Below are 26,355 nucleotides of genomic sequence, written 5' to 3' on the forward strand. Positions count from 1 at the left end.
TCCAGATACTCAAATGTGCCTTTCTCCCTGACTCCCCTCCCTGTGTCTTTCCCACACACAAGGTGGTCATGAGTGCACGTGGGACCCAGCCAAGGAGGCATCGGGCTGCTAGGGGAGCCCCCAACGCCCCATCCCACCCCCACCCCGCACAGCTTCCATTCGATCTGTGTGTTAGTTTTATTTCCTTTGCTTTGGTCTATACAAAAAAAAAAAAACAACCAATAACCAAAAACATAAAGCGATAATAATAAAACTCTCCGCTGGGACCTCCCCCAGCCCCCCACACCCACGTGCAGGAGGTGGTGGTGGGTTCGAAACAGGAAGGGGAAGAGAAAGCCCCTCACCGCACACCAGAGGGGTCAGCCAAGAGCACTTCTCAGGAGTCAGCTAGGGTGGTGGAGTGGGTGGGACGGGGCGGGATGGGGTGCCAGGGAGCTGTCCCCAGAGCTCCCAGGAAGGGGCCAGGTCCGGTTGAGTGTCCTGGAGAGAGGAGCAGGCAGTGTCCTGGAGTGGGGGACTCACTCTCTGCGTCTCCATCCCATCTCCTTGTCGGTCCCTGAACTTTTCAAGACAAGCTTTGGATTCTGGGATTTGGGGCCTTGACCTGGGTCCTGGACACCCCAGGGGCTCGGAATAGTCGGTCGGCTGGAGTTCGGTGAAAAAATCAGGCCCGGGGGAGGAACCAAAGCTCTGTGGGGCCCAGGCTGCTGGAGTCAAGCCGCCTGGGCTGGGGGGTGGGAGTGGGGGTCGGGGGGTGATTGCCAGGTGGGGGAAGAGAGCAGGTGATTGAGTCTAAAGCTTTAGTTCCGGGGCCACAGAGGTGGGGAGGGGGTGTTGGGCCCTGGACCCACGGCCCAGGACAGAAAAGCAGGAGCAGATCACCATCCCAAGAAAGACGCTACAGAGGACCTCTGGAGGCGTGGGGTTCAGCAAGAAGTCGCAGCCCCGCTCCCCTGGGCTCAGGCACTTTTCTGTCTCGCCCCATCGCCTGCACGGAGAACCTCTCAGATGAGGAACCGCACCTGGGGGGTGAGGCAGACACAGAGAGGTCAGGGCAGGCCTCTGTCCCCTAGGAGCTCGTCCCCCCCGCCAGGTCACCCACCCACTACCCACAAAGGGGCAGGACTCCCCACCCCCTCAAGATAAGAGAGTAAGGTAGGCCACAGACACCTTCCTTGGCGGGTGCTCGACAGCAAGGGACCCACATTCATTCCCCCCCCCAAAAAGAGCCAAAGGTTCCAAGGAAACATGAGAGGGCCTCTTCCATGAGAAGCAGGTTCCAGCAGGGGGTGGGGGGGAAGCGTGTCTCCACAGCCTGCAGGCACGACAGAGGGCACCGTACTGGAAAGGAGCCAGCTAGGCCAGCATGTGGTCCGCCGCAGGGTAGGGGGGCCTCAGGCCGTCGCTGTAGGTGTCGATGGGATAGTCTCCGTCCATGTCCATGTGCATGTCCAGAGGGTCCAGGGGCACGTCACTCGAGTACATGGGGCGGTAGGTGGCATCCATGTCTGGGGAGGAGAAGGAAGGAGGACCTTCTAAAGTCTGTAGACCACCCTGCTGGACAGCCCTCCATCCATCTGCCGTGGGCCTGACCCCGTCCTCAAACTCCCACATCAGGGGACCTCCATGGGGATATCTGTGGATTCTATATGGTGTCTGCCACTGGGGACACAATGCCCCCTTCGCTCACACCCACAGACGTCCCACGCCCCGGGCTCTTGGGGGTCCCTGAGGAACTCTGCACACACTTACCATCTGCGTAGGGTTCATTGATGGGGATCATGCTCTGGGCCTAAGGAAAGAGACAGAGAAACATTGAGGGAAGGGAGAAGGGCGGAAAATGCAGGCTCTGGGCTGGGGGTGGGCGGCTGGAGGTGCTTCTAGAAAAGGGGGCCGGGGGAAAACAAAGACCCCTTGAAAGAACAGAGGATGGAATGCGGTTATTCAGTGCCTCCGTGGACCCCTCCTGTCAGGCACCTCCTGAGCGTGGAAGGTCCCACCATTCATGCTTGGGGGCACCCACAGAACTAGAGCAGCCCTGGGGACGGGAGTGCACCCGGGATCAGGGCAGCCGCTAGCCTATAGAGCACCTCCATGCAAGTTAGAAAAAGGCACCCTGCCTCAAATGCTTAGAATGTATAGTGTGGACAAAATAAAATTACCATTCTGGCAGGTCAAAATCAGAAAGACAGTTCAACCTATTACTTCCGTCTGCTAGAAATTGTCGTGGATGATCCAATTATAAAATAAAAATCAGGGTGCCTGGGTGGCTCAGTCGGTTAAGTGTCTGACTCTTGATTTCGGCTCAGGTCAGGATCTCATGGTGATGAGATCGAGCCCTGCCTGGGGATCCACACTGAGCATGGATGGAACCTGCTTAAGATTTCTCTCTCCCTCTCCCTCTGCCCCTCTCCCACTTGTGCGCATATTCACATGCACTCCCTCTCTCTCAAAAAAAAAAAATAAATAAAAATTTTAATTAAAAAATTTAAAGAAATAATTACAAAATAAAAATCTATGAGGTAGACAGTATGACAGGAGCCCCCTTAACAGTGCTGTCTTTGTGCAGTGTGCAACTTGCACAACCAGACGTCACAGTCCAACCCAGGATACTCACGGCCTCCCAGGCAGCTGGGTCATGCTTGAAGAGGGAGTTGGTGAGCTCCACAGACACACGCTTACGATAATCTGGGTTCTTGTCCTCAGAGATGCGGAACAGGACAGCGGCAGCATAGGTGGCTGAGCAGAGAGGAAAGGAAAGACCAATTCAGGTGCCTGCCTCCACTCTGGCTGGAGGACTAACACTCAGCCCTCCTCTGTTACCCCCTCGCCCACAGCACAGCCCCTCACCTGTGCCCTCGTTGCGAGAGTGCAGTAGCTCCATGAGTGGGGACGAGGCCCCCTCGGCATCAATGGCATCAGCTGCCTCCTTGTCCTGGGCCAGCTCACACAGCACCCCGGCGGCTACACGCTGGATGTTCTCCACTGATGAGTACAGGAGCTGGGCAGAGGGCATGCAGGGTGGGGAAGGGGTGGAGGTGGATGAGGGGTAAGGCAGGCAGGGGGGCAGCCTGCCTCCCAGCCCTGTCCATCTCTGCCTCCCTTCTCTGGATTTAACACAAGCTCATACCAGAAAGGGTAGAAAGTCTAAGAAAGGTATAAAGAAACAGAAAGAAAACCAGCCATGATTCCCCACCCACATACAGCCTCTCTTAATACACTGGCATATTTCCATCAGATTTTTATCATAGTTCTGTTTTTTTATCTATAATTTTTTAAGTTTATTTATCAATTTTGAGACAGAGAGAGAGAATGTGTACACATGTGCACATGAGCAGGGGAGGGGCAGAGACAGACAGAGAGAGAAAATCCCAAGCAGGTTCCGTGCTGTCAGCAAAGAGCCCCATATGGGGCTCAAACCCATGAACTGGGAGATCACGACCCAAGCCGAACCCGAGTCAAATGCTTAACTGACGGAGTCACCCAGGCACCTCATTATCTATAAAATTTGATCTATAAACATTTTTGATGTTTATTTATCTTTGAGAGAGAGAGAGAGAGAGAGAGAGAGAGAGCGGGGGAGGGGCAGAGAGAGAGAGGGAGACACAGAATCTGAAGCAGGCTCCAGGCTCTGAGCGGTCAGCACAGAGCCTGACATGGGGCTCGAACTCCCAAGCTGTGAGATCATTATCTGAGCCGAAGTCGGAGGCTTCACCGACTGGACCACCAAGGCACCCCTAAGATTTTGTTTTTAAGTAATGTCTACACCCAACATGCGGCTCAAACTCACAACCCAGAGATCAAGAGTCTCATGCCCCACCAACAGAACCAGCCAGGCACACCCCCCCCATAGCATGTATTTTGATACTTTGATTCCTGTTTGTTTGGGGTTTTTTTTTTACCTAACATTGTAGCATAAGGCATTTTCCTACATTATTAAAAAACATTTCCTAGAAATCTATGAGCTCATATTGATAAGAGAAAAAGAGTAATGCTAAAAAGCAAAACAATAACAAAAACAAAAAAAAACCCATTGGTCACAATAGGAGGTCACAACAGTGCCAATCCCTCACTCTGAACTCTAAAGGGAAAAAATTTCTCGGGGAGCCTGGGTGGCTCAGTCGATTAAGCATCCAACTTTGGCTCAGGTCAGGATCTCACACTTTGTGGCTTTGAGCCCCAGGTTGGGATCTGCACTGACAGCTCAGATCTTGGAGCCTGCTTTGGATTCTGTGTCTCCCTCTCTCTCTGCCCCTCCCCCGCTCACACACGTGCTCTCTCTCTCTCTCTCTCTCTCTCTCTCTCAAAAATAAACATTTAAAAGTAAATTAAATAAATAAATAAATAAATGGAAAAATTTCAAAAGCAAAAATTCATTAACATTGCTATATATGGCCATATGATATAATGGCCATTCTTTTTTATTTTTTTATTTTTAATTTTTTTTTTTAATTTTTTTTTAATGTTTATTTATTTCTGAGAGAGACAGAGACAGAATGCGAGTGGATTAGGGACAGAGAGAGAGGGAGACACAGAATCCGAAGCAGGCTCCAGGTTCCGAGCTGTCAGCACCAGAGCCCGATGCGGGGCTTGAACTCACAAGCTGTAAGATCATGACCCAAGCCGAAGTTGGATACTCAACCGGCTGAGCCACCCAGGCGCCCCATGGCCATTCTTTTTTAAACCATTCCCTTATCATTGGACATTCATTTTGTTTTCAATTCTTATAAGTAACATTGCGATTGTTGGCTATAGGTATACATTTCCGCCACATTTTAAATTAATAAATAATTATCCCATAAGATTTGTACTACTTAGTCAAAGGATATGAATATTTTCAGGCTCTCTATATAGATTGTAGAACTGCCTGCCGGAGAGGTTTTATCATCTTCTCTCCTCACCGGCAGGATATGGGACTGCCTATTTCATCACATCTTTGCCAGCACAGGGCACTCCCGTTTTTTTTCCTTTGCCAGTTTGATAGTGGAAAATAGGATCTCACTGGGAATGTGAGCTTCTCTTCTTTAAACTCCTGAGGTTGGGCATGTTTATGAGCCACCTGGGAGCTGCTTCTGCCTCTGCCCATCTAACCCCCGGGGTCTAGTATTAATGAGCTCTTTTATATGAAGGATATTAGACTCTTGTCTATTGTGATACCTGGAAACATTTTCCCAGTTTGCTGTTGATTTTTTTATTTTTATTTTTTTATTTTATTTATTTTATTATTTATCTTATTCTTTTATTTTGAAAAAGAGTATGAGTGGGGAGAGGGGCAGAGGGAGAGAGAGAATCTTTTTTTTTTTAAGTTTATTTATTTTGAGAGAGAGAGAGAGAGAGAGAGAGAGAGAGAGAGAGACTGTGTGTGTGTGTGCGCGTGTGTGTGTGCGCGCGCGCGCGTGCATGAGTGGGGGAGATACAGTTGAGAGAGAGAGAGGGAGAGAATCCCAAGCAGGCTCTGTGTTGTCAGCACAGAGCCTGACACATAGCTTGAACTCACAAACAGTGAGATCGTGATCTGAGCCGAAACTGAGTCAGATGCTTAACTGACTGAGCCACCCAGGCACCCCTGTGTCGACTTTTTAACGCTTTTTAGGCTGTTTCTGACATATAGATGATTTTAGTGGCTATGTGGTTGAATCTTAAGCTATTTTTTTTCACTTGTGATCTCTTCCCTTGCTTTTGAGTTTGGAAAGCCGTTCCTATGCAGGGATTTGCTAAGTGGTCACTCCTGGCGTGGCCACTTTCCTCCAAACTCCTCCAAACACCTCTTGACGCCTGGCCCAGAGAGGCTGCCAAGCTCCCCCTTTCAGCAACGGGGATGCGCGGGGACTGGAGGAAGCTCTCCTGCCTCCCTGCCCCAGACTCACCTGCACAAACAGGGGGATGGTGTTCAGCCGGAAGATCTCCATGCGGTTCATGGGGTCCCGGGCGAGGATGTGCAGGGCTCCGGCACAGCCCTCCACAATCTCCTCCATCCTCACGCCGTCCTGCATAAGAGGAGGCAGTGGGACATTGCGACAGATGGCCCTTGGACGTGGCCGCACGCCCCCACAGTGACGATCTGACAAACCTCACTGGTCCTCAGAGTGTGCATCCACCACAACCTGCCTCCCCATTTACACACACGTGCACACACATTCACAAAAAGGCCACTCCGACCCCTGGGGACTGACCGTGTATGGCTGCTGTGTGCCTGCAGCCACGTGGCGCTGGGCATCCTGGTGAGCCTTGACCAGCAACTGCACGAGGCGGGGAATGACCGCCGCCTCCTGCAGAGGGGCATGGTTGGCTGGACACAGGGCCAGATTCCTGATCAGGCCGATGGTTGCCTGACAAGCAAAAAGGACAACAATCAGGGACATTTCTTGGGCATCTGGAGAATCCCAATTTCCCAGCACCATCTCCTCCTTCCCTTGTCGTCTCCGTTTGCCAGACCACGAGACCACTCCCAGCCCACGTCCCTTATTCCATAGGATCGGTGGGTGCTCCCGTCTAACTCTAACAGCCCCTGCTAAAATGAAACCCCATTCCAGAACATGCTACCAGCCCCAGGCCCTGACTCTCACCCTTGCCCCTTCTCTCAGTACCCCTTCTCCCCCAGACACCAGAGTCTTACCCCTTTCCCAGTAATTCCCAAACCCTGCTTGGTTGACCCCCAAGCTTCCTGCTTTAGTGACACTCGTATTGTGATCAATCCTCAGTGAGGCCGCTCTGGGAAGAAGCCTCCTCCCCAGGGTCCCCGTCTCCCAGGGGCCACTCTGGCCTCCCAGGGTCCCTCGGGTTCTTACAAAGCAAGCTCTCATCTCATCTGACTCTCAAAACAAGCAGCCAAGAGAGCAGGGACAAAAATCACGAGAGCTGGGGACGTGAGCACAAGGTAGATGACCTGCCAAGGTCACTCTGCCACTTAGCTGCTAAGTCAGACCCTCCCCCCACCTCGGGCTCGCAGCAGGGACCAACCCGCGGGAGGGGCCACACACTACTGCTTTTTTTCTCACTATGGATTTTGAAAATTCAGTGTGTAACTACTTAGAGGCATTCTTATCTGTACTGTCAAAACTGTCTACAATTTCGCCAGTGGGAGTCCCTGCCAGCTGGCCCTCCTCTACCCGGGCAGCAACCTACAGAGAAGGCTGCACCCCTTCACGCCCTTAATCCCTATGGCAGACACTAAGTGTCCCCCCCCACCCCCAGAACCCTTTCTGGTTTTTGTCTTTTTAGTATCCCTTCTGAGTTGTAGCGGGACACAAGGCCTTCAGGACACATGAGGCTTTGCCAGCTTCCTTGTACCTAGATATGGCAACGTGATCAAGTTCCAAACTGTGAGCCGAAGCCACGCGTCCCGTGGACCAGCAACATTACCTGGGACCGCGTTAGAAATGCAACGTCTGGCGGCCACCCCAGCCTATGGACTCAGGGCCCATTAGAGCGGCTTTGCCTGCACTGATTTGGCACCTAATCCCGACGGCAGAGAGCTCCTTCCCCTTGCCCGGCCCCCACGGCGGCCACAATAGTACCTTGACCAGCGGCCACTGGTTGGGCTGGTTGAGCAGCTTGACGATGGCCGGGATGCCGTAGTTGAGGCGCACGGAGTTCTGGGCCATCTCGGCCTCTGGGTGACGGCTGGTGAGGTGGCGCAGGGCGCACACCGCAGGCTCCGTGATGTCGTCCTTGTCGCCGGCACGCAGGATGGCGTGGATGAGAGCCTCCACGCCGCTGTTCTGGGTCACCAGCGTCTTGTTCTTGCTGTTGTTGCACGTCAGGTTGGACAGCGTGCCCGTGGCACAGGTGAGGACATTGACGTCATCCACGCTCAGTTGGTTCACCAGTATCTTCAGCACGCTCTCCAGGCCCTCCTGCGGGTTGTGGGGGAGGCAGTGGAGAGTGAGGGGGGATCCCCCACTCCCAGAAGCCTTTCCCAAATACGTCCGAGGGCAGCAAGATGAACTCACGGTCTGAAGCCCACCCAGCTGACAGCCACTGGGTCCTGCCCGTGTGCCCAGGAATCTTCATCCCTGTGATTCTGCCGACACCCCACAGGGAGGTGGTACTATCAGGGCGGTTGAGGAGCTTGCGCACAGACCCACCGCCGGTGGGCCAGCTCCAAAGCCAGGCCTGACTCCAAGTTCGTGCTCTTCCCTCCACCCCCCTCCTGCCCCTCTCTGCATCCTCAGAGCCAGGCAGGGCCAGGAGGAAGTTGTTGAGGAGGCCACATGCCTTGGTGGCCCAGCTGACCCATTTTTCCCGGCTTCTCATCTTTCTGGGCCTTTGCTGCTGCCCCCTCAGCGGTCCCCAGACCAAATCCACTTTCAGGAAACATTCCTGCCCCACAAGCCGCACTTCTCCCAGTGGAGCCACGTGGGCCTTGTGAACAGAAGGCCCCCAGGCTCTGGGATGACAGTTCTGGGTTCAAATCCCATCTCTGCCAATTTACTACCTGTGAGCGAGGGCCATCACGTAACTCCCTGGGACTCTGTTTCTTCACCTAACCAACTGGGTCTCACATTCCACTCCAGTTGTTGAAAGACATAAGCGAGCCAATGTTCACAAGTGCCTAGCAGAGTCCAGCAAGTGGCCAGAGCTGAATAAACAGCCTACGGATGGGGGTAGGGGCCTCTTAGGAATGGTAGTCAGGTTGGAAAGGGAGACCAGGAGTCTTGTCCTAAAACTGCATTTTTCTTTAAGTTGTGTTTTTAGCCAGCAGAGGCCCCAAGCTGTCTCTTGGTGTATTACTGTTCCTCGCCACCGGGTCTAGGTCAAAACTATTCCCCTGGTACCATCTGGGAACGTGTGGCTTAGGAACATCAGTGCCTTCATCTATTCTCCTTCCTGAATCTTTTTTTTTTAATTTTTTTAAATGTTTATTCATTTTTGAGAGAAAGAGAGAGACAGAGACAGAATGCGAGCAGGGGAGGGGCAGAGAGAAAGGGAGACGCAGAATTCAGACAAGGCTCCAGGCTTTGAGCTGTCAGCACAGAGCCCGATGCAAGGCTCGAACTCACGAACCTTGAGATCATGACCTGAGCCGAAGTCAGACGCTTAACTGACTGAGCCACCAGGGACCTCTCCTTCCTGAATCTTTAGCAGTGATTAGAACCTTAAGCTAAAGGGATGAGGGTCTGAAGGGTATTTCCAGCCTCAGCCACAACAGGGCAAGATTGCGAGGCCTCAGGCCTCCCACGATTCCTGAGGTCAGAGTCCCAGACAGGAGCGTGCATGTGGCAAGAGGGGAGGACAAGGTGGCTGAAGAGGTGGACCCAGGCCCGAACGCCTCCCTCACCTGTTTGGTGGCCACGTCCGAGAGATTACGCAGGGTCCAAAGGCAGTTCTGTACGAGGCGGGGGCTGTTGCTTGTCAGGTGTTTGCCCAGGGCCTGCATCCCACCTGGGGCACGGAACAGGGGGCATGTCAGCCACGGAGAGCATAGCTGGCCAAGCCTGGCTGCTGGACAAGGCCTTCACCCCGCCCCTCCTGGCCACATGGGCCATACTCACCAGCCTCCACAATGGCGGGCTTATTGCTGGGACACACAGACAGCACCTTGAGCACGCGGCTGGTAGTCCAGAGCAGCTTCTCATAACTGTAGTTGCGCATGATCTGCACGAGGGCCTGGGGTCCTCCGTTGGCTAGGATGATGAGCTGGGGTGGCGGGGGAGACAGTGGAGAACAAGTGTGAGACACACAGGAAATATGACAAGGAACAAGGAAAGGATTGGGGGTGACAGAGCTGTCATTACTGAGCTTCAGCCAAAACCCGAATAGCTTTTGTGACTGGCAAAGAAATCCAAAATTTTGAAAAAAGGATAATACACAATGCTGACAAGGATGAGGTGAAATGGTACTAACATACACCATCAACAATGACATTGTAAATAATACAATCCTTTCAGAAAACGATCTGGAAACCTGGGTAAAAGCTCAGAAACATTAAAAATCCTTCGTCCCACTGATGAAAAAATTTTCTATTCCCTGGGAAAAGCTGTGTGCCCAAAGATGTTCATTACTGCACTGTTTATAAGGGTGGAAAATTGAGAGCAATCTAAATGCCCTCAGAAAAAAGTCTTGGGCCTCCACTTAATGAGATGCTATTTGCCCCTACAGAGGGTGGTTTTGAGGATGATACAGCAACAACAAACAAAAAAGAAAACGTAGGAAACAGATGCAAAGTTGCACATTTGCCATGACTACAACCACGGACAAATATGCCCACAGGATAGCACTGCAGGAGGCACGTGGAGACAGCAGTGGCTGTGTGAGGACGGTGCCTTTTTTCCTTTCCTTTTCCTAATCCTCAAAATATTTCAGTTACATAATGAAACACGTACAGCTGCATGTACTCATGTATTTAACCTAAAAATGGTGAGGGGGCAGTGGCCGGAAGCTGCGGCGGGACAGAAGGCGATGCGCGGGAAGGCTGGAGCTCTCGGCTGGGGGCGGGGCGCAGCCCACCTTGCTCTCCTGGTTGCCGTAGGCCAGGAGCTGCAGGCAGTCGGTGGTGATGGCCAGGAACTTGGGGTTGTTCTTGTTAAGCAGGGGCACCATCTTCTGCAGCCCGTCTGCCAGGCGCACCGCCATCTTGGCGCCCTCCTGGTAGAGCAGCAGGTTGTGCAGCGTGGTGATGGCGTAGAACAGGACCGACTCCACGGGGGAGCTGGGAGGGTGGGCAGGGGGTTAACAGGAGTCGGGGCCCTGGCATAAATGCAAGCTAACCTCCCCCAGGAAGCCCTCCCCTTACCAACACCCCTGTAGACATAGCCCTTTACTAAAATCTCATTGTCCCCTGAGCCCAGCCCCACTCTTATGCATGGAGCACACAGCACCGTCCCTCTCCCCACTGGGAGACGACAACTCTTCCTGCTTCTGGGCTCCTAGCCCAGTGCTGAGTGCCTAGTAGGTCCCCTGGACATCTGTCTCTACTAACTAACTACCATATGGGAGGCCGTGTGCTAGAGAGGTCCTGCAGAGGGCGGGTCAGAGTATCTCCAACCTCGAGGAACTCACAGCCCAGGATGGAAGTAAGGAAAAAGGCCAATCAATATTAACAGGATGGGAAAGATAAAGGTGGCAAGGGCCTTTGCACATGCTGTTCCTTCTGCCTGGAATGGCCTTCCCTTCACCTACACAGGCTAAGCCTCACTCATCCGTCAACCGCCTGCTGCTAAAGTGCACAGTGTCTCGCGGCTCTGAGAAATCCTGGACAGACCTCTGCCCTAGCCTATACTGTATCCTAATAACTAATGTGCCAGTTACATGCCTGCCTCCCCTGCTGGGCTGTGAGTAGCTGAGCACCAGGACTGGGCATGGTTCTCTACCTGGCACATAGTAGGGCTTCAGTAAATGTTTGAAAGGGAGAGGAAAGCCCCAGTATCCCACAGCAAGCAGGGGCAGTCACCTGAGCATGCGGACCAGGGCAGGGATGCCGCCTGACTTGAAGATGGCAAGGAGCCCCTCGCGGTGGTGGGAGAGGTTATGCAGGATGCTCGTGGTGCAGCGGGCCGTGTCCAGGTCACTGGTGTTCTGCATCGTACGCACCACGGCGGCCACCAGCTGGGGTGAGCCCATCAGCGCCCGCCGTGACGCCTCTTTCTTGGACAGCTGGTTCACGATCATGGCTGCCTTGGTCACTACCACCTGAGCGGTAGAAGGAAGGATGGGAAAAAGTGAGCAGACGGGCTGGGCTGGCTGACACTGGAGAGGGAGGGGCCAGGTGACCCCTCCACAGAGCTCGGAGGGACCCGGGTCAGTCTTTCCCCGCTGATGGGGCCCCAGGTAGGGCCATCCCCTGCAGACACCTGACCTTTACCCCCCTCTCTGCCCTGCCCCCACCCTGGCCAGGCCCCTCACGGACCGGGTCCTCATCGTTGAGCAGTTTGGTGAGTTCGGGCAGGGCCCGGGTGGCCAGCTCGGCGTCGTCCTGGTAGTTGATGAGATGCACGATGGCTGACTTGAGCAGCTGGGACGGCTCGGCCAGCCGCTGCAGGTTGGTGGCCTGCCCCTCCACCTGGGTGGCCAGCAGCAGTGAGCTGTCTTCACCTGTCACGCCAGGACACATGGCCTCCCGCACCCGCTTGGCTCTGGCCGTCGTGGACATCTGGTACTCCAGGTCTCCTGGGGGCCAACGGGCAGGGACTGAGCTGCAGGAGGTGGGTTGGGTGGGGGGACGCTGGGGAGCAGGGCAGGCCTTGCGGACAGCCCACCTGGGTTCTGTGACCTCGCTCCCCACCCCCGCCGACCAAAGCCCCAGGACACCACTCGCAGTCCTGCCTCTAACAGAGGGGAGGTCACCATCGCCTCAGTTACGTCAGCTGTAAAATGGGGTGCCACCTGTTCTGTCCATCACAGGGAATTCTTATGGGAATTAAGTGAGATAATAGTTGTAAACTGCTCTGCAAAGAAAAGATGTAGTGCAAATGTCACTACAAAACCGTGAGTGAATATTACTATTCATAGGAATAATTAACATTTTTGGAGTATTTGCTATGTGCTTAGCTGTGAATTAAATGCTTTCCTTATATTTTCTCAGTTAGTCCCACCATAACCCTACAAGATAAGTACTATTATTATCTCTACTTTACAGATGGGGAAACTGAGGCACAGAGCGCTTATAGGAGCCCAAGCTGGGGTGTGAACTCAGACAGCCTGACTCCAGAGCCCAAACCCCAACCCAAGGCCCCTCCCTTAACAATCAGGTCGGGGTAGCATGAGACAACCTAAGTCTCCTTTCAAGTCTGATATCTCATGACTCTAATTATATCCTCATCATCTCTAAAGGAGGCAACTCTCCCATTACATAGGCTAGCAAATAGAGGCCCAGAGGGCCAGCCAGTATCATACAGCAGATCAGAGGGAAAGTCGGGACTGTGGATTTCAGAAAGCAGGAGGTGGGTTCTCAGCTCAGACTGCAGGTTCCATCCATCCCTGGGTGGGTTCAGGAGTCCCACGGATAGGTGCCCACGCTCCCCAGGCAGCCCTACCCTGGCAAGTGTCCCAATGCCCTGGGGGGAGACAGGCGGAGGCTCCATCCCCCAGTTAGTGGGGGAAGGAGACACCGCTGGGCTTTCCCACCTGGGTGCTGTACTTGTAGCTGTCAACACCACGCCCGGGCCGGCCCTGCCAAGCCTGCTGTCCGGGAGGAGACCCCCAGGGGCAGGGGCTGAGCTCCACCCACACGGCCCACCCTACACCTTCCCCAGCTCCCACAGGTCATCCCGCTCAATGTTCGGAGCCCTGAGGACAGCTGCAGACAGCAGTCCTAGGGCTCGGATACTCCTCTCCCCGAGAGAGGCTAGTACCCTGGCCGGTGTGGCATCCCCACTCCTAAGCCCCAGAGCTCAGAGCCAGAAGCCAGGTTGTCACCCCCCACCTGGCCTCAGCCTATCTACAGGTCTCCTCCTAGCCCCACCAGGGGCCCCGTCTCCGCATCAAACTTGAGGCTCCTGGAACAAAAGGACCATCTTCCCCTATAGTGCAGGGGTCCCCTGAGGGCAACAGTGATGCCTCCTCATTATACTGTAAGTTCATTGAGGGCAAGGACCACACACCTTCAGACAGGCAGGCAGAGTCTATGCTCCCCCCTCTGTACTAGAAGTTCAAGGAATAGGAATCTGCCTCCCTCTCAGATGGGGGCACCCTGAAGTAGCTGTGCCTCCTCCCTCAGAGGGGAGGCCCCCTAAAGTCTGTCTCCTTTGGCCCTGACTTCCCTCCAGTGTCCAGGCTGGTTTTCTGCTGAGATATTTCGATGTAATAGTTTCCATGAAATAGTCCCCAGGGATCCTGACCTTGGCTCTGGGGCACCTGAGTGTAGGTGGTGGTCTTCTTGAGCGTGTACTGGCGCCCGCAGGCCTCATCCTCCTCCATGATGCCCTTGCTACTGACCGAGGGCACACAGGTGTTGGCCCCCGAGTGGATGCCAGAGTCATAGGTGTATGTCTGTTGCCACTCAGTCACCTTGATGGGTTGTTCGATCAGGTTCATCACCTCCATGGTGGCTGCTGGGGACACAAAGGAGAGGCAAGAAATCAGCTGGCTCCAGTGAGGCATCCCATCACCTGGTCCAGCCCCCAGCTTCAGCCCATCCGCAGGCCCAGGGAGGGACCGCCCACAGTAGGATACCCAGGTGTGAGTCCTGGGCTTCCATCTCTGACCTCCAGCCCAGGGTGGAGTGAACCCCATGGGGAGTGGGGCAGTAAGAGCAGTTGCCACAACCCAGCCCTCGGCAGGCTCACCTTGCCATCCCTGCCCAATGCTCCCAGAGCAGGAGGCACTCGGGGCCTCCGGCAGCTTCTGGGGTTCTGCAGACCCACCCCCACGCACTGGGGCTCCCTGGGAAAGTCTGTGGTGAGGCAGCTGCACTCTGAGCATTGGACAGGAAACTGGGTGGGGCAGGGAAGCAGTCAGACAGGTTTCTCTGGAGAGCCCTGGAGGCTGCTGGGAGAAGTCCAAGGCTCCCTTGGAGACTCTGGGATCTCAGGATCTTTCCTGAAGATGGGGCAGGATCACAAGTGATCCCAGAGGCCCGAGCCCTAAGACCCCTGTCTCTCCAGCACCACAGTTCCTGCCAGGCTTTTCCAGAATTCCGTGCCCCACTGACCGGTTCAAATAACAGCCACATACCAATTCACCTCTCCGCAGAGCCCAGCCCTCGTTTGCAAAATGGGGTAACAGCACCTCCCTCGCAGGTTGTTGTGAGGCCCAGATTGGTGAAGGACCCAGCCTGGTGCCTGGCACGTAGTAGGTGCTCCGTGTTGGCGGCCACGGCCATGTATCAGTGCTTCCTCTCCCTCAGGGATGTTTTCCCATTTCTAGTCTTCCTAGAACCCAGGCTAGAGATGAGGGGTGGGGCAGGCCTCAGGAGGGGTCACTGCTTTTCAGGCACCCCTCCTGCTCTTTGCAGGGACTTGGGGACCCTTGAGGTTAATGAATCTCTGGCCCTACTCTGTTCCAGGGTGGTGAATTCCCACTTGGCCCACTTGGCTTCCCTGCCTTGGGAGCTGATTCGGGAGGAGAGGCGAGGCAAGGCGTGCTCCGGTTGAGGGCCGGCCTTGTGCCAAAGCTTTCACTGATGCCTCAGCCCCACAAGTGGGTTTTGAAGCATATGCTCTGCCCCCGCCCCATTTACAGACAGGGAAACTGAGGCTCCCCAGGGGAGGTGGCACAGTGGAGAAATGGCAGAGCTGGGACCAGGCACGGGCCTGAGTGACCCCCAAGTCTGTGGCCTTTGCACACACAGTGTGGCCTCAGACAGCAAGCAGACCACGGGCCAGTCCACCCATGACAGTGGACAGTACTCAGCACCTCAAACCCATGGTCCCGTCGTGATGGGGGACCGGGTGAGGCCAAGGGTGGTTCAGCTGGTTTAGCCTGACCCCACCCCAGGAACAAAGATCACCAGGGATACGTCTTCCCGGCGCTACCCTCGAGGAGGAGGCTGACTGAGCCTTCGGCCTCCCTGCCTTTTATGGCGACATGGGCTCCTTCCCTGCCTGTGAGCACACCTGGAGCAGGCAGAGGCAGGAGCCAGCCCAGCTCCCAGCCGCCTCCTCCTCTCCTCCCTTCACCCCGAGTGACTCAGAGTTTCGAGCTGACAAACAGAAGCAGGCCCAGAACACCAGACAGCAGGCTCCGTGCCACCAGATGCACCCAGCTGCTTCCCAGGCCTCGGCCAAGTGTGGCTATTTCAGGAGGAGCCCCCTCCCCCGCCCCCACCCTAACCACACACCGCCCAGCGCTCCTGCCTTCCGGGGTGGGAGACAGAAAGAGGAGAGAAGTTTGGAGGAGCAAGCTTGTCACTGAGCCGCCATCGGGGAGGAGAAACCTCCAGGGAGGGGGCAGGGGACATCCAAGCTCTGCAGAAAGAAGGTGAAACTGTATCAGGATATGCAGTTGCGTTAACCCTGTAAATGCCACCACGCAGGGGCAGAGGGCTGAGCGGACATCTGGGCACTGAGCCTCAGTCAGATCTGCTCCGGACAAACTGGAAATCTCCAGTCCTGATCAGGAAGAATACCCCATCTGAGCCAGAAAGAGCCCCTCCCCAGCAGAGATCGCAGCCTACCCCTGCAGCTTCTGGGCCCAGGCAGGGGGTCGCGGGCCTCACCCTGAACCTCAGGAATCAAACACCCTCCCCTCGCCACCCCCATATCCACCGGGACCACCAAAGTCAAGGCTGGCCATAGGTGGGGCGTTTTGCCAGCAGGCCTCTCACCACCCCTCCCAGCTCAGGCTTGGAGCCAAGAGAAGCTGAGGGCTGGGCAGCTGCCCAGGGCCAGAGAGGGGCCACAGGGAGGTCAAAGGATCCATGGGGGAGGGGACACTCAGCTGCTTTTACTATCAAATGAGTCTCATGCTTGCCTCAAGGCTACCGGGCAGGCATTTTATTATTCCCAATTTCCAGCTGAGAAGACTAAGGCACCACACTGAGAAAATGGCAGTGTTCCGCTCAAATCCAGGCCTGCCTCACTGCACATCAGCCCACTAAACAGGGCAGCTCCCCTCGCTCCTAACAAGGGACCTGGGGAAAGAGGGACACCCTGCAGTCAAGGAGGGGCAGCCAGGCCCAGGTGTAGAAGAGAAGGCGGCCCAGCTGATCTGGGAGGAACGCTGATCCCTAAGATTCTGGGCATAAGGAACCCCGCTTCCCACGACCAACGAGAAGGCCGAGAGGGTGGGCAAGGTGAGAGTCGGGACACAGTTCAGAGCGGACACACTCCAGAACTCTTTTGGAGGAAAGGATCCGGGGAGAGAGAGCTACTCCGGCAACAGGAAGGTCTAGAAGTCAGACGGCGCAGGCAGGACAGTCAACCAGCCCCCACCTTTCTCCTCACCGACTCCCAGGAGAGGCGGAGGAATGAATTCTCCCACAAGAAGCAAAAGTGCCGCTTTGGCAGTTCCCAGGGCGGAGGGGGCCGCACCCAGCCTGGTGTCGCCCCTCTCCGCCCTGGACCTGGAGTGAGACCCGCCACAATGCCCCTGGACAGAGCCAGGGTGGAAGTGGGTGAGACAGACATGGCCCTGCCCACGCACTCAGGCCAGAGATGGGCAGCGCCAGACACAGGGCGGTTTTCTGAGTTGCATGGGGGGCCTTTGTTGAGCAGCACGATCTATTGTTGGCCACACAGGAGGCCGAGAAGCCGGCTCAGAGGTCACAGGGTGGGGTGGGGACAGTACAAGGGGCAGGAAGAGAAGCCTGGGCCCTGGATGGGGAGTGCAAAGGAGCCTCCCTCCACTGGTCTACACTGGATAGGAATCTGCAAGCAAGCTCTGGACACACCCTGCCCTTCATTCCTGCTTCCTCCCCAGCATGGTCAACCCAGCAGGCCAGCAGTAGGCACTCTAAGTCCAACACGGTCCCAGTCCCAGCAGAGTGTGGTCCAGTCCGGGCATTAAAAACAACTGCCATCGGCATGATCTCACAGTTCGAGAGTTGGAGCTCCCTGTTGGGCTCTGTGCTAACAGCTCAGAGCCTGATTCCTGCCTCAGCAGGAAGCTGTGACTCCTTCTCTCTCTGCCCCTCCCCCACTCACGCTGTCTCCCAAAAAAATAAATAAATGTTAAAAAAATAAAAATAAAAATAAATAACTACCACCGGGGCGCCTGGCTGGCTTTCAGTGGAGCATGCGACTCTTGATCTCAGGGTTGTGGGTTTGAGCCCCACTTAGGGTGTAGAGATTGCTTACAAATAAAATCTTTTAGGGGTGCCAGGGGGGCTCAGTTAGTTGAGCATCTGACTCTGGCTCAGGTCATGATCTCACAGTTCGTGACTTCAGGCCCTGCATCGGGCTCTATGCTGACAGTGCAGAGCCCTTTTTGGATCCTCAGTCCCCCTTTCTCTCTGCCCCTCCCCTGCTTGCACTCTCTCTCTCAAAAATAATCATTAAAATAAAAAAACAAAAAAGAAAGAAACCTCTTTTAAAAAAATCTTTAAAGAAAATTTGAAAACAAAAAACTGCCACCAGAGCTACCTCAGGCCCCTGCCACCACCAGCACCGCCATCGCCATCGGGGTTGGGCTGGGCTGGGCTGGGCTGCAGGATGCCAAGTGTCACTAAAAGACCTGGGAACGAGGATAGGAATGGGCCGCCCAAGAAGCGTGCTGGAAGCAGGCTTAGACACACTGCACGAGGGAGCTAGAAGTGCAGGCAGAGCCCTCCAGAAGCTCCTTGGGCCAGTGGCCAGCATCCTATGCAAACTCCGATCACGGGCTCAGACAGTGACAGAGGAAGGGGGCTATGGGTAGGGCAGGAGAGCATGTGAGTCAGGGAAGGGGATCCATCCATCTGGCTGTGTGCCCATGGGCAAGTCGCCCGATTTCCTTAAGCCTCATATTCCTCATCTGCAAAGTAGAGATGAGCAAGCCGCCCCTTTCTTCAGACCGTATGTGGATCGTGGATCTAACACAGCCGTGACCATGGAAGCCCTCTGTTGGCGGTCAAGACCCAGGGAGGCCTTCTTCTATTAGCAAAGCAAAGAAATGGCAGAGGAGGAGGCCAGCAGAGTCGGGCCTGCTTTTTGGGACCTGAGAGCCAGGACCCAGGGAGATCTGCCTCCCAACCCTAAGCCAGAGCCCCGGGGTGGGGTTGGGGGGCTGGGTAGGAGGAGTTATATCCGGTCTGGGAGAGGAGGCCAGGTGGAGACACTGCTCTGCCCTCTCCCCTCTCCCCAGTCACATGTGCTGCTTCCTGCAGCCAGGGGCGGTGAAGCCAGTGAGGCCTGGACATTCCCCACATAGCAGCCCCAGGAGAGGCTGGGCTGAGCAGGGTCACAGCCCCCACCCTTCCCCACTGTCTCTGACTCCAGCAGAGATTTGACCAGCCGTCCCAAGCAGACAGAAGCAGACCCCAGAAAAGGCCAGAGACAGACATGACTGCTTCCCTTGTGAGCCCTGTCTACCTCATCGGGCTGGGACTTCTCAACTAGGCCTCTCCCCTCAGACTAGGGGCTCCAGGAGGAAACACCCCACCAGACTAGAGGTTCCTTAACAGAGACTGCGGTCTCTCCTTTCAGAATGGTCGTCCCAAGCTGGCAGAGACCGAAACGGGTGCCACCTATGGCCAGGGCCCTGGGGACAGGACAAGACAGAGGAGACCATCCTCCCGGATGCTTCCAGAGGAAAACCCTCACTTCCAGTCTGGAGAACAGCCCAAGCTGCTGCCCAGGACTGGCTGGGGGTGGGGGAGGCTCAGGTCAGACCGTCCCAGCCGCTGTTTGTTTTCTTCCTTCTGGGCTCCTTCCCAAAGCAAACAAACCAGGGTGGGGAAATGAAGGGAACTTGGAGGAGAGGGAAATGCGGGGCCAGGTGGCTTGGCCCTGGGAACCTCCGGGCTCCCCCCCTGGAGAGGGCTCCAGCTGGGGCTCCGGTCTCTGCTGGTGACCCTCTGAGGACAAAAACCTAAACCAGCGGATGACCCCAAACCGGGGCTCCTGGGAATGGAAAAATACTTCACCCAGCCTCAGAAAATAGCCAAGGGTGGACCTGCGCCAGGGACCGTATGGCACACAAGTGCCCCCATGGGGGGACTCGGGCAGCCCTGACCCCAGCTGGTATCCTCTCCTTAGGGGGTGGGTCCCTAGGGTTTCATTCTGTGAGGATCTGCCCCCCCCATCCCCGCTGCCCCCACCCCCGACCTTCTCCAGGAAGTACAGGAAAAAACCCACTATTAGTTCCCTGTTCTGCATTTGCTGGAGAAAACTAGGATTCGGAAGAAGGTTTGGTTAAAAATTTGTTATTGTAGTCAGAGCATGAGATCATCAAGATCGAGGCTAAGAAAGGAGAGGATGCTAAGAAAAAGAGAAAGGAAAGAAATGTTAGCGGTGGGATCATGGGTGATTTTTTTTTCTTCTTTTGTAAACTTTTCTAAACTTTCCAATTGTTTTTCACAATGATCAGATATTACTTTTTCAATCAAGAGGGAGGAGGACTCACATGGACCAAATTCCTCCTCACCCCCAAATAAGAAGCAGACTGATTGCCCAGTGTCATCCTAACTCTCCCTGTCCCTGTCCAGGCCTGCCACTCAGTCCAGTGTCCCCACAGTGGGGAAGGGACGCAGACCTGTTAAACCCATACTCTGCGGGTCACAGAAAGCTGAGCTTCCTGCCCTGAGGTCCCCCAAAGGCTGAGGTGCCAGGAGGCTGAGCAAAGAGCTTTCTCTTCAGGCCTGGCCAAGGAAGTTGCTAGAAATTGAGGCAGTCCAGGGGCGCCTGGGTGGCGCAGTCGGTTAAGCGTCCGACTTCAGCCAGGTCACGATCTCGCGGTCCGTGAGTTCGAGCCCCGCGTCAGGCTCTGGGCTGATGGCTCGGAGCCTGGAGCCTGTTTCCGATTCTGTGTCTCCCTCTCTCTCTGCCCCTCCCCCGTTCATGCTCTGTCTTTCTCTGTCCCAAAAATAAATAAAAAATGTTGAAAAAAAAAATTTAAAAAACAAAATAAAAAAAATTAAAAAAAAAAAGAAATTGAGGCAGTCCATGCCCCCAGACCTCCACCAGATTCAACCGTGTCCTAAGAGAGAGGCCTCAAAATGTCACTTGCAGGGACACAAACCCGGGTGACCTGGCCCAGCCACACTTCTCTTTCTCTTCACAGGAGTCACAGGGCCGGCCGGCTCATGGATACCTGTCCCTCTCACTGCCAGGACTCTCTTCTCCCCAAAGACACAAGACTAGGAGTTTCCCCAGGGACCCCTGCAAACCTCAGACTGGCACCAGAGGTACTGACTCCTGCCTGCCCTCTCTCCTGGGCAGGACGGCCCCCCTCCAGCTCCCGTAGACAGAGCCCTGCTTCATCCTCCTCAGAGAAGAGTCTATTCTGATCTTTCATTGCTCTCTCTCACTCAGCAATGCAAGATCTCATCTCTAACAGACAGGAAGTCCTTCCTCTTGTCTAGCCTCCACTCCATCCCTAAGAGCATCAGTCCCAATTGCTCGTGTCCCCAGGGGTGATGGAAAACTGCAAGCCTGGCACCCCCTTTATAGCATCAGCCGGGGCTGAGATCACTCTCTTTCCTTCTCGGTCACATCAAGTGCCCTCAGCCTTCCATTCTCCAGGATCAATAATCACCATGTCTTGGGTCCCCTCTGGACCTCAAGGGATCCAGAAGCCCAGTGCTGATGACATTGGAGCCCAGGCTGCAGCCACACAGATGGAGGCCCCATTTCCCAGGCCCATCCTGGTGTCAGGTGCCCAGTGGGCAGAGGTGCCAGGAACCAGGAAGCTCTGAGAGGACCGTGACACCAGTGCCTCCCTCAGGGACCAAGGCTCTGGCTGACCCCGCTCCCATCATCAGAAAGGCCCGCCTGGCCCCTCAGTCACCTGGCCCCAGAGCAGCCTGGCAGCACGGACTGGTACAATCCTGCAGGACGTGGCCCAGTCCTAAATCTGACTCTCATTTCTGTCTACTCTCCAGGGACCAGCCCTCCCCCCCCTTATCTTGGCACAGGCCCAGCCCCCAGCAAAGCAGGAAGCCCCACTTCCTCTACAGGGACAAACCCAGGACAGCCAAGGGTCTGGCCCAGCACAAGCCCAGAGGCAGCAGCAATTTTGACCTCTGCCTCCTCTCTCCCCCACCAGCCTCTTCCAGACATGGCCACTGCCCCTGGCCTTGGGGAGATAGCCCCCTCCCCCAGGAACTAAAACCCAAGCCAGGGAGGTTTCAGAGGGCTGGAGGCTAGGACATGAGTCACCCCCTCCTGACCAACCTGCCCCCACCTTCACCACCCACACATACCTTCCTGGGTCATTCAGAATTCTCCTCTCCCCAAACTCCCAAGCAGAGGCTCTCAAAGACAGATCACAGATTCATCCCAGGGCTGCAGTGGGGCGATACAGCAGGATGAGATCTGGGCTTGGAACCAGAGGATCCAAAGGCTAGTCTTGGCCCTGCTTGGGTCTCGCTATGCAACCTTGAGCAAGTTACTTAACTTCCCTGAGTTTCAATTTCCTCATCTGCTGAATAGGATAATGATACCTGCCTCTAGGGATAGTCATGAAGTGAGAACAGTTGATGAAAGTGCTTGGTATCTGTAAAGTCCTCCCTTACTTTTTTAGCCACCATTTATCAAGTACTTATTGGGTTGATTATTCCCATTTTGCAGAGATCACTGAGGCTCAGAGAGATGAAGTGACTTGACCAACACCACACAGGTTAATGAGTGACAGAGCTGGGATTCAAACCCAGCTCAGTCCACGCCCAAATCACTGCGCTCAGAACCGCCCTACTGTGACATCTTCCCAACTGTCCATGGACAATCACTCTGTCTCATTCTCAGGTGGATCCTCTCTGCAACCCCTCATCAGTACCTGCCCCGGGAGGGAATCCTTCCTACACACAGCCCCGAAGCCCAAACAGAGGTTCCAGAGGGCTGGAGATGGGGGGCGGGGCTGGGGCTGGGTAGAGAAGGCTCCTGTCACCCAAGCTAGGGCTTGATCTAGCAAGAAATGACTAATTGGGGGGGAGGGGGGGCGCCTGGGTGGCTCAGGGGGTTAAGCCTTGGACTTCGTCTCAGGTCATGATCTCACAGTTGGTGAGTTCAAGCCCCAACGTCAGGCTCTGTGCTGACAGCTCAGAGCCTGGAGCTTGCTTTGGATTCTGTCTCCCTCTCTCTCTCTGCTCCTTTCTCACTCATCCTTTCTCTCTCTCTCAAAAATAAATAAACATTAAAAAAAAAATGACTAATTGGGTCCTACCTTTTCCCCCCTCTACCTCCCATCCAGTGAATCACCAGTTTCCACCAGGTACCCCTAGAGATACCTCCTCAGTATTATCTTTTCATCACAGCCACAAACCAGATTAGCTAAACTAATCATTTAACCGATGTAATTATAATGCCTGCCCCTCCTCCACTTTGGCCCACAGAAGAGGGAAAACAGGTTATTTTTGCCCAAATTCCATCTCCTTTTGGTTCCCCAGAGGTACACTACCCACTAGAGCAAAAGAATGGGTTCCCTCCTCCGCCTCCCCCTAACCCAGGGCGTTCTATGGGGGCTGGTCTGACCCCTTCCCACTGCCCCAACTACAACCACCAGAGAGGTGGTAGGTCTTCCCAAAGGAGTTAGGCGAAGCAGCCCTGATTCCCCCAATACTCCCTTCACCCCAGGACCAAGGGAGAGCCTGGCTTTTTGTATTTCCCCTCTGTTCCCCAGGAGGCTGGCATCCAAATCCCTACAAAAAGACCACACTTTAGATTTTTAAAAACCAGTGCTGAAAGCCTGGTGATCTCCAGCTCTGCCCGGGGAAGGGGTTCTCAGGAAACCAGGGTGAGGGCCCGTGCTCATGTTGCTCTCCTGAAACCTCCCCCTGCCCCCATACCTTCCTCCTGTCCCACTTTCCCCACGCAGCTCTCTCAGGAAGGAATGGCTGGGGAACGGACTGCAAAAGCCTCCAGAAGGAATGCACCTTCAAAATCCAGAAATCAAATGGAGACCAAGCCCCAAGCTCCACACTCTTCCGCCTCAAAACCCAGCCAGCTATATAACGTGGGGGGATGGGGTAGAGGAAAAAAAGGCTAGAACAATCGCTCCCCCCCCACCCTCGTCAATTTGGCCCTGCCCTGCCCCACCCCCATTCCTGGGGAGGGGGGCAAAGCTGGGGAGAAAGCCACTGGCGCCGGCCTCAAGCGAGGGGGTGTGGTGGTCCCCGGAGACAGGAAGAGAAGGAAGAAGCTGCTTCCCCTTTGCCCCCCTCCCCCACTGCCCCCTCGGGCCCCAGGGGCCCAGCAAACAGGATGGATGTGGGGGCAGGGAAAACAGGGTCAGAGCGCAGACACCAGCCCCGGTTCAGCTTGGTCAGCTGGGAGAGGAGGCCTTGCCCCAAGACGGACCCCCTAAGCCTGGGGAAAGCCCTGGAACAAGGAGGCAGGAAACCCCGCAGTGAAAGCTGCTGTGAATACTTCCTCCTGGAAAGTTTGTTTGGGGTGATTTGTTTCGACAATAAGAGGTTAGAGAAGAAGAGTAGTCCCGTTCCCCTATCGACACTCTGGAAGCAGCAGCTACTGGAAACTGGGCCAGTGAATTTTCCAGCCATGCACGACCCCTCCGCCCAGACCCCAGTCCGAGCCACGGGTGCCAGACACCAGCTGGGCGCGGAGCCGGGCCCGCGCCAGTCCCGCTGTCATCGCATCCCACCTCCGCCGGCGCAGCCCTAACACGGCACCCACCGGGGCGGAGGGAGTCGCCGCAGGTACAGTACCGACGAGGCCCGGGAGCTGGAGGGCAGGGCCTCTGGACTCCGTGTGCTCACCTGCTCCGCAGGTGGGGCCCGCGTAGCTGGGAAAATGTGCGCTCGGCCCCCACAGTTGGGCAAGCCGGGCGCAGACAATAGGGCCCCACCCAGGCCTGGGGGAGTAGAGAGGGAGGGAAAGCGAGGATGACGCGTGAGGTGGGGTGAGAGTGGCCCCAAAGACACCAGCGGCAGCAAGTTTCCCGAACTGTGCATTCCTGACTACAGAGTGAGCCCTGGGACGCAGACGAGCAGGGCAAAGTCTCCCTCGCCAGCGTCGGGGCGAGAGTCGGGGACGCGGCGTCGGGCGAGCTCCACGGGCCCCAGGTCAGGCGCGACCCCACAGCCACCTGCGCTCATCCCTCCCCGCCCTTCTCAGATCTCCAGCTCACGCAGCCCCCAGCGCAATCGGCCCGAACCTCGCGCCCCCTAAGTGGCCGCGCCCAAGGGTCCCAGCGCGCCCCCTGCCGCCGGTGCAGGGTGGCGCTCCCCGGCTCGCGCCCTCACCTGCCCCGTGACGGCGGGGATCGGCCTCTCGGCCGCTTGCCGCCCTTCCCTCGCCCCAGCGATCCCTGCCCCGATCGTCCGCACCTGCGTGTGGAGCCTGGCCGGGCTGGGTAGGGGTCGGGCCGGGCTGGGAGCCGGCGCGGGCAGCGAACTGAGCTCGGCGCGCTCGGGCGGCGGCTGCTCCGGACTCTGGCCAAGGCAGCAACTCAGTAACCGAACAAAAGGCGAAGGGACCTGACAGCCAAGCCACGCCTCTCGCCCCCTCGAAGCTCCGCCCCTAAGGAAAACGCCCACCCGCTGATGAGGGTTCACTGGCTGCCTCCCCTGACTGTCCCATCGAGGGGCGGAGCCTCACGCCCAGTTCTCTTCCACCGCCGCCTCTGTTTATCCGCTGGCCATTGGCCCCAGGGACTGCTAGTCGGCTCTGGGGACGGCCTCCAACTTGAGGTTCCATCCGCACTCCGCACCTATTGGCAGACAGAACGTTACTTCCTCCTGATTGGACAAGGAATTGTCAGTAAGACTAAGGCAAGAACAAATGGGGAGGATGGGGTGTGTCTTGCCCCACCCTAGCTCTGAGCAGGTGAGACTCATTACTCTCCCCTTCCCCCTACCTGTCCAACAGGTGAGTCAGGAGGCGCCATGGGAAAGGACAGACGCCTTCACAGGGCAGCCAACTCAGCGTCAGGCATGATGCTTCTTTGGGCTTATTCACCCTTGCCACAGAGTGGTAATAACATATTTGTATAGCATTTCATAGGCTTTTTTTTTTTTTTCTGGGTTGGGATTTTTCCCCCCAAATATGGAGCGCTCATGAGATTTAGCATTAGGAGGCCTGGGTTTGGGTTCTGCCACTTAGTAGCTATATGATCGCAAGCGAGTTACCTTCATCTCTCATCCTGTTTCTCCTCATCTGTAAAATGGGTACATTATCTGGATCTCTCTCATGGGGGGGTGGGAATAAAATTAAGGTTTGTGAAATCACTTGGACGACTGCTAAACGTTAGAATTTAATGATATGGGTTTTTGGGGGTTTTTTTAGTTTATTTTTGAGAGAGAGAGAGAGAGAGAACCAGCGGGGAAGGGGCAGAGAGAGAGGGGGACAGAGGATCTGAAGCAGGCTCTTCGCTAACAGCAGAGAGCTGGACGCAGGGCTCGAACTCAGGAACCGTGAGACCATTACCTGAGCCGAAGTCGATGATCAACTGAGTGACCCACCCAGGCGCCCCTAATGATATGGTTTTTTTTTTTTTTAATTTTTTAAGTTTATTTATTTTTAGAGAAAGAGTGAGTGGGGGGGTGGGGAGGCAGAGAGAGAGAGGGAGAGAGAATCCCAAGCAGGCTTCACCCTGACAGCAAGGAGCCGGACTCGGGGCTCGAATCCATGAACCTGAACCATAAGATCATGACCTGAGCCAAAACCAAGAGTTGGGTGTTTTTAAATTTTCATGACAATTCTGAAAAAAAAAAAAAAAATTTAGGACATCTAAATGAACCTCATTTCAAAGATAAGGAAAGTGAGGTTCAGAGAACTCAGGAAACAAAAAAGTGGCCAAGAACCCCATTCTTCTCATTTCAAGGCCCACCAAACACATGGTCTCCTGGTGAAATAAGGCCCACCAAACACATGGTCTCCTGGT

The 26,355-nt window shown here is 55.3% G+C and overlaps 1 protein-coding gene across 5 annotated transcripts; it reads right to left on the reverse strand.

The window, feature by feature from the left end:
• Positions 1-222: 222 nt before the first annotated feature.
• On the reverse strand, positions 223-25,188 carry LOC102953425 (junction plakoglobin). 5 transcript variants are annotated; one of them, XM_042966559.1, is made up of 15 exons: positions 24,800-25,188; positions 13,779-13,988; positions 11,849-12,108; positions 11,393-11,631; positions 10,450-10,651; positions 9,495-9,639; positions 9,281-9,384; positions 7,518-7,856; positions 6,174-6,329; positions 5,868-5,987; positions 2,851-3,001; positions 2,618-2,739; positions 1,753-1,792; positions 1,343-1,508; positions 223-1,022 (listed from the first exon to the last, which is right to left on the reverse strand). In XM_042966559.1, exons 2-14 carry the CDS (start codon positions 13,981-13,983, stop codon positions 1,357-1,359), a joined length of 2,235 nt encoding a protein of 744 aa, XP_042822493.1. In that variant the 5' UTR covers positions 13,984-13,988; positions 24,800-25,188; the 3' UTR covers positions 223-1,022; positions 1,343-1,356. The 5 variants fall into 5 exon arrangements, with proteins under 5 accessions (XP_042822493.1, XP_042822490.1, XP_042822492.1 ...); XM_042966556.1 differs by having other exon boundaries at positions 13,779-13,991; XM_042966558.1 differs by lacking the exon at positions 24,800-25,188 and adding an exon at positions 24,716-24,760 and having other exon boundaries at positions 13,779-13,991.
• Between the last annotated feature and the right edge of the window lie 1,167 nt (positions 25,189-26,355).

This window comes from Panthera tigris, chromosome E1 (genome assembly GCF_018350195.1).
Source record: "Panthera tigris isolate Pti1 chromosome E1, P.tigris_Pti1_mat1.1, whole genome shotgun sequence".
Classification (NCBI taxonomy): Eukaryota; Metazoa; Chordata; class Mammalia; order Carnivora; family Felidae; genus Panthera; species Panthera tigris.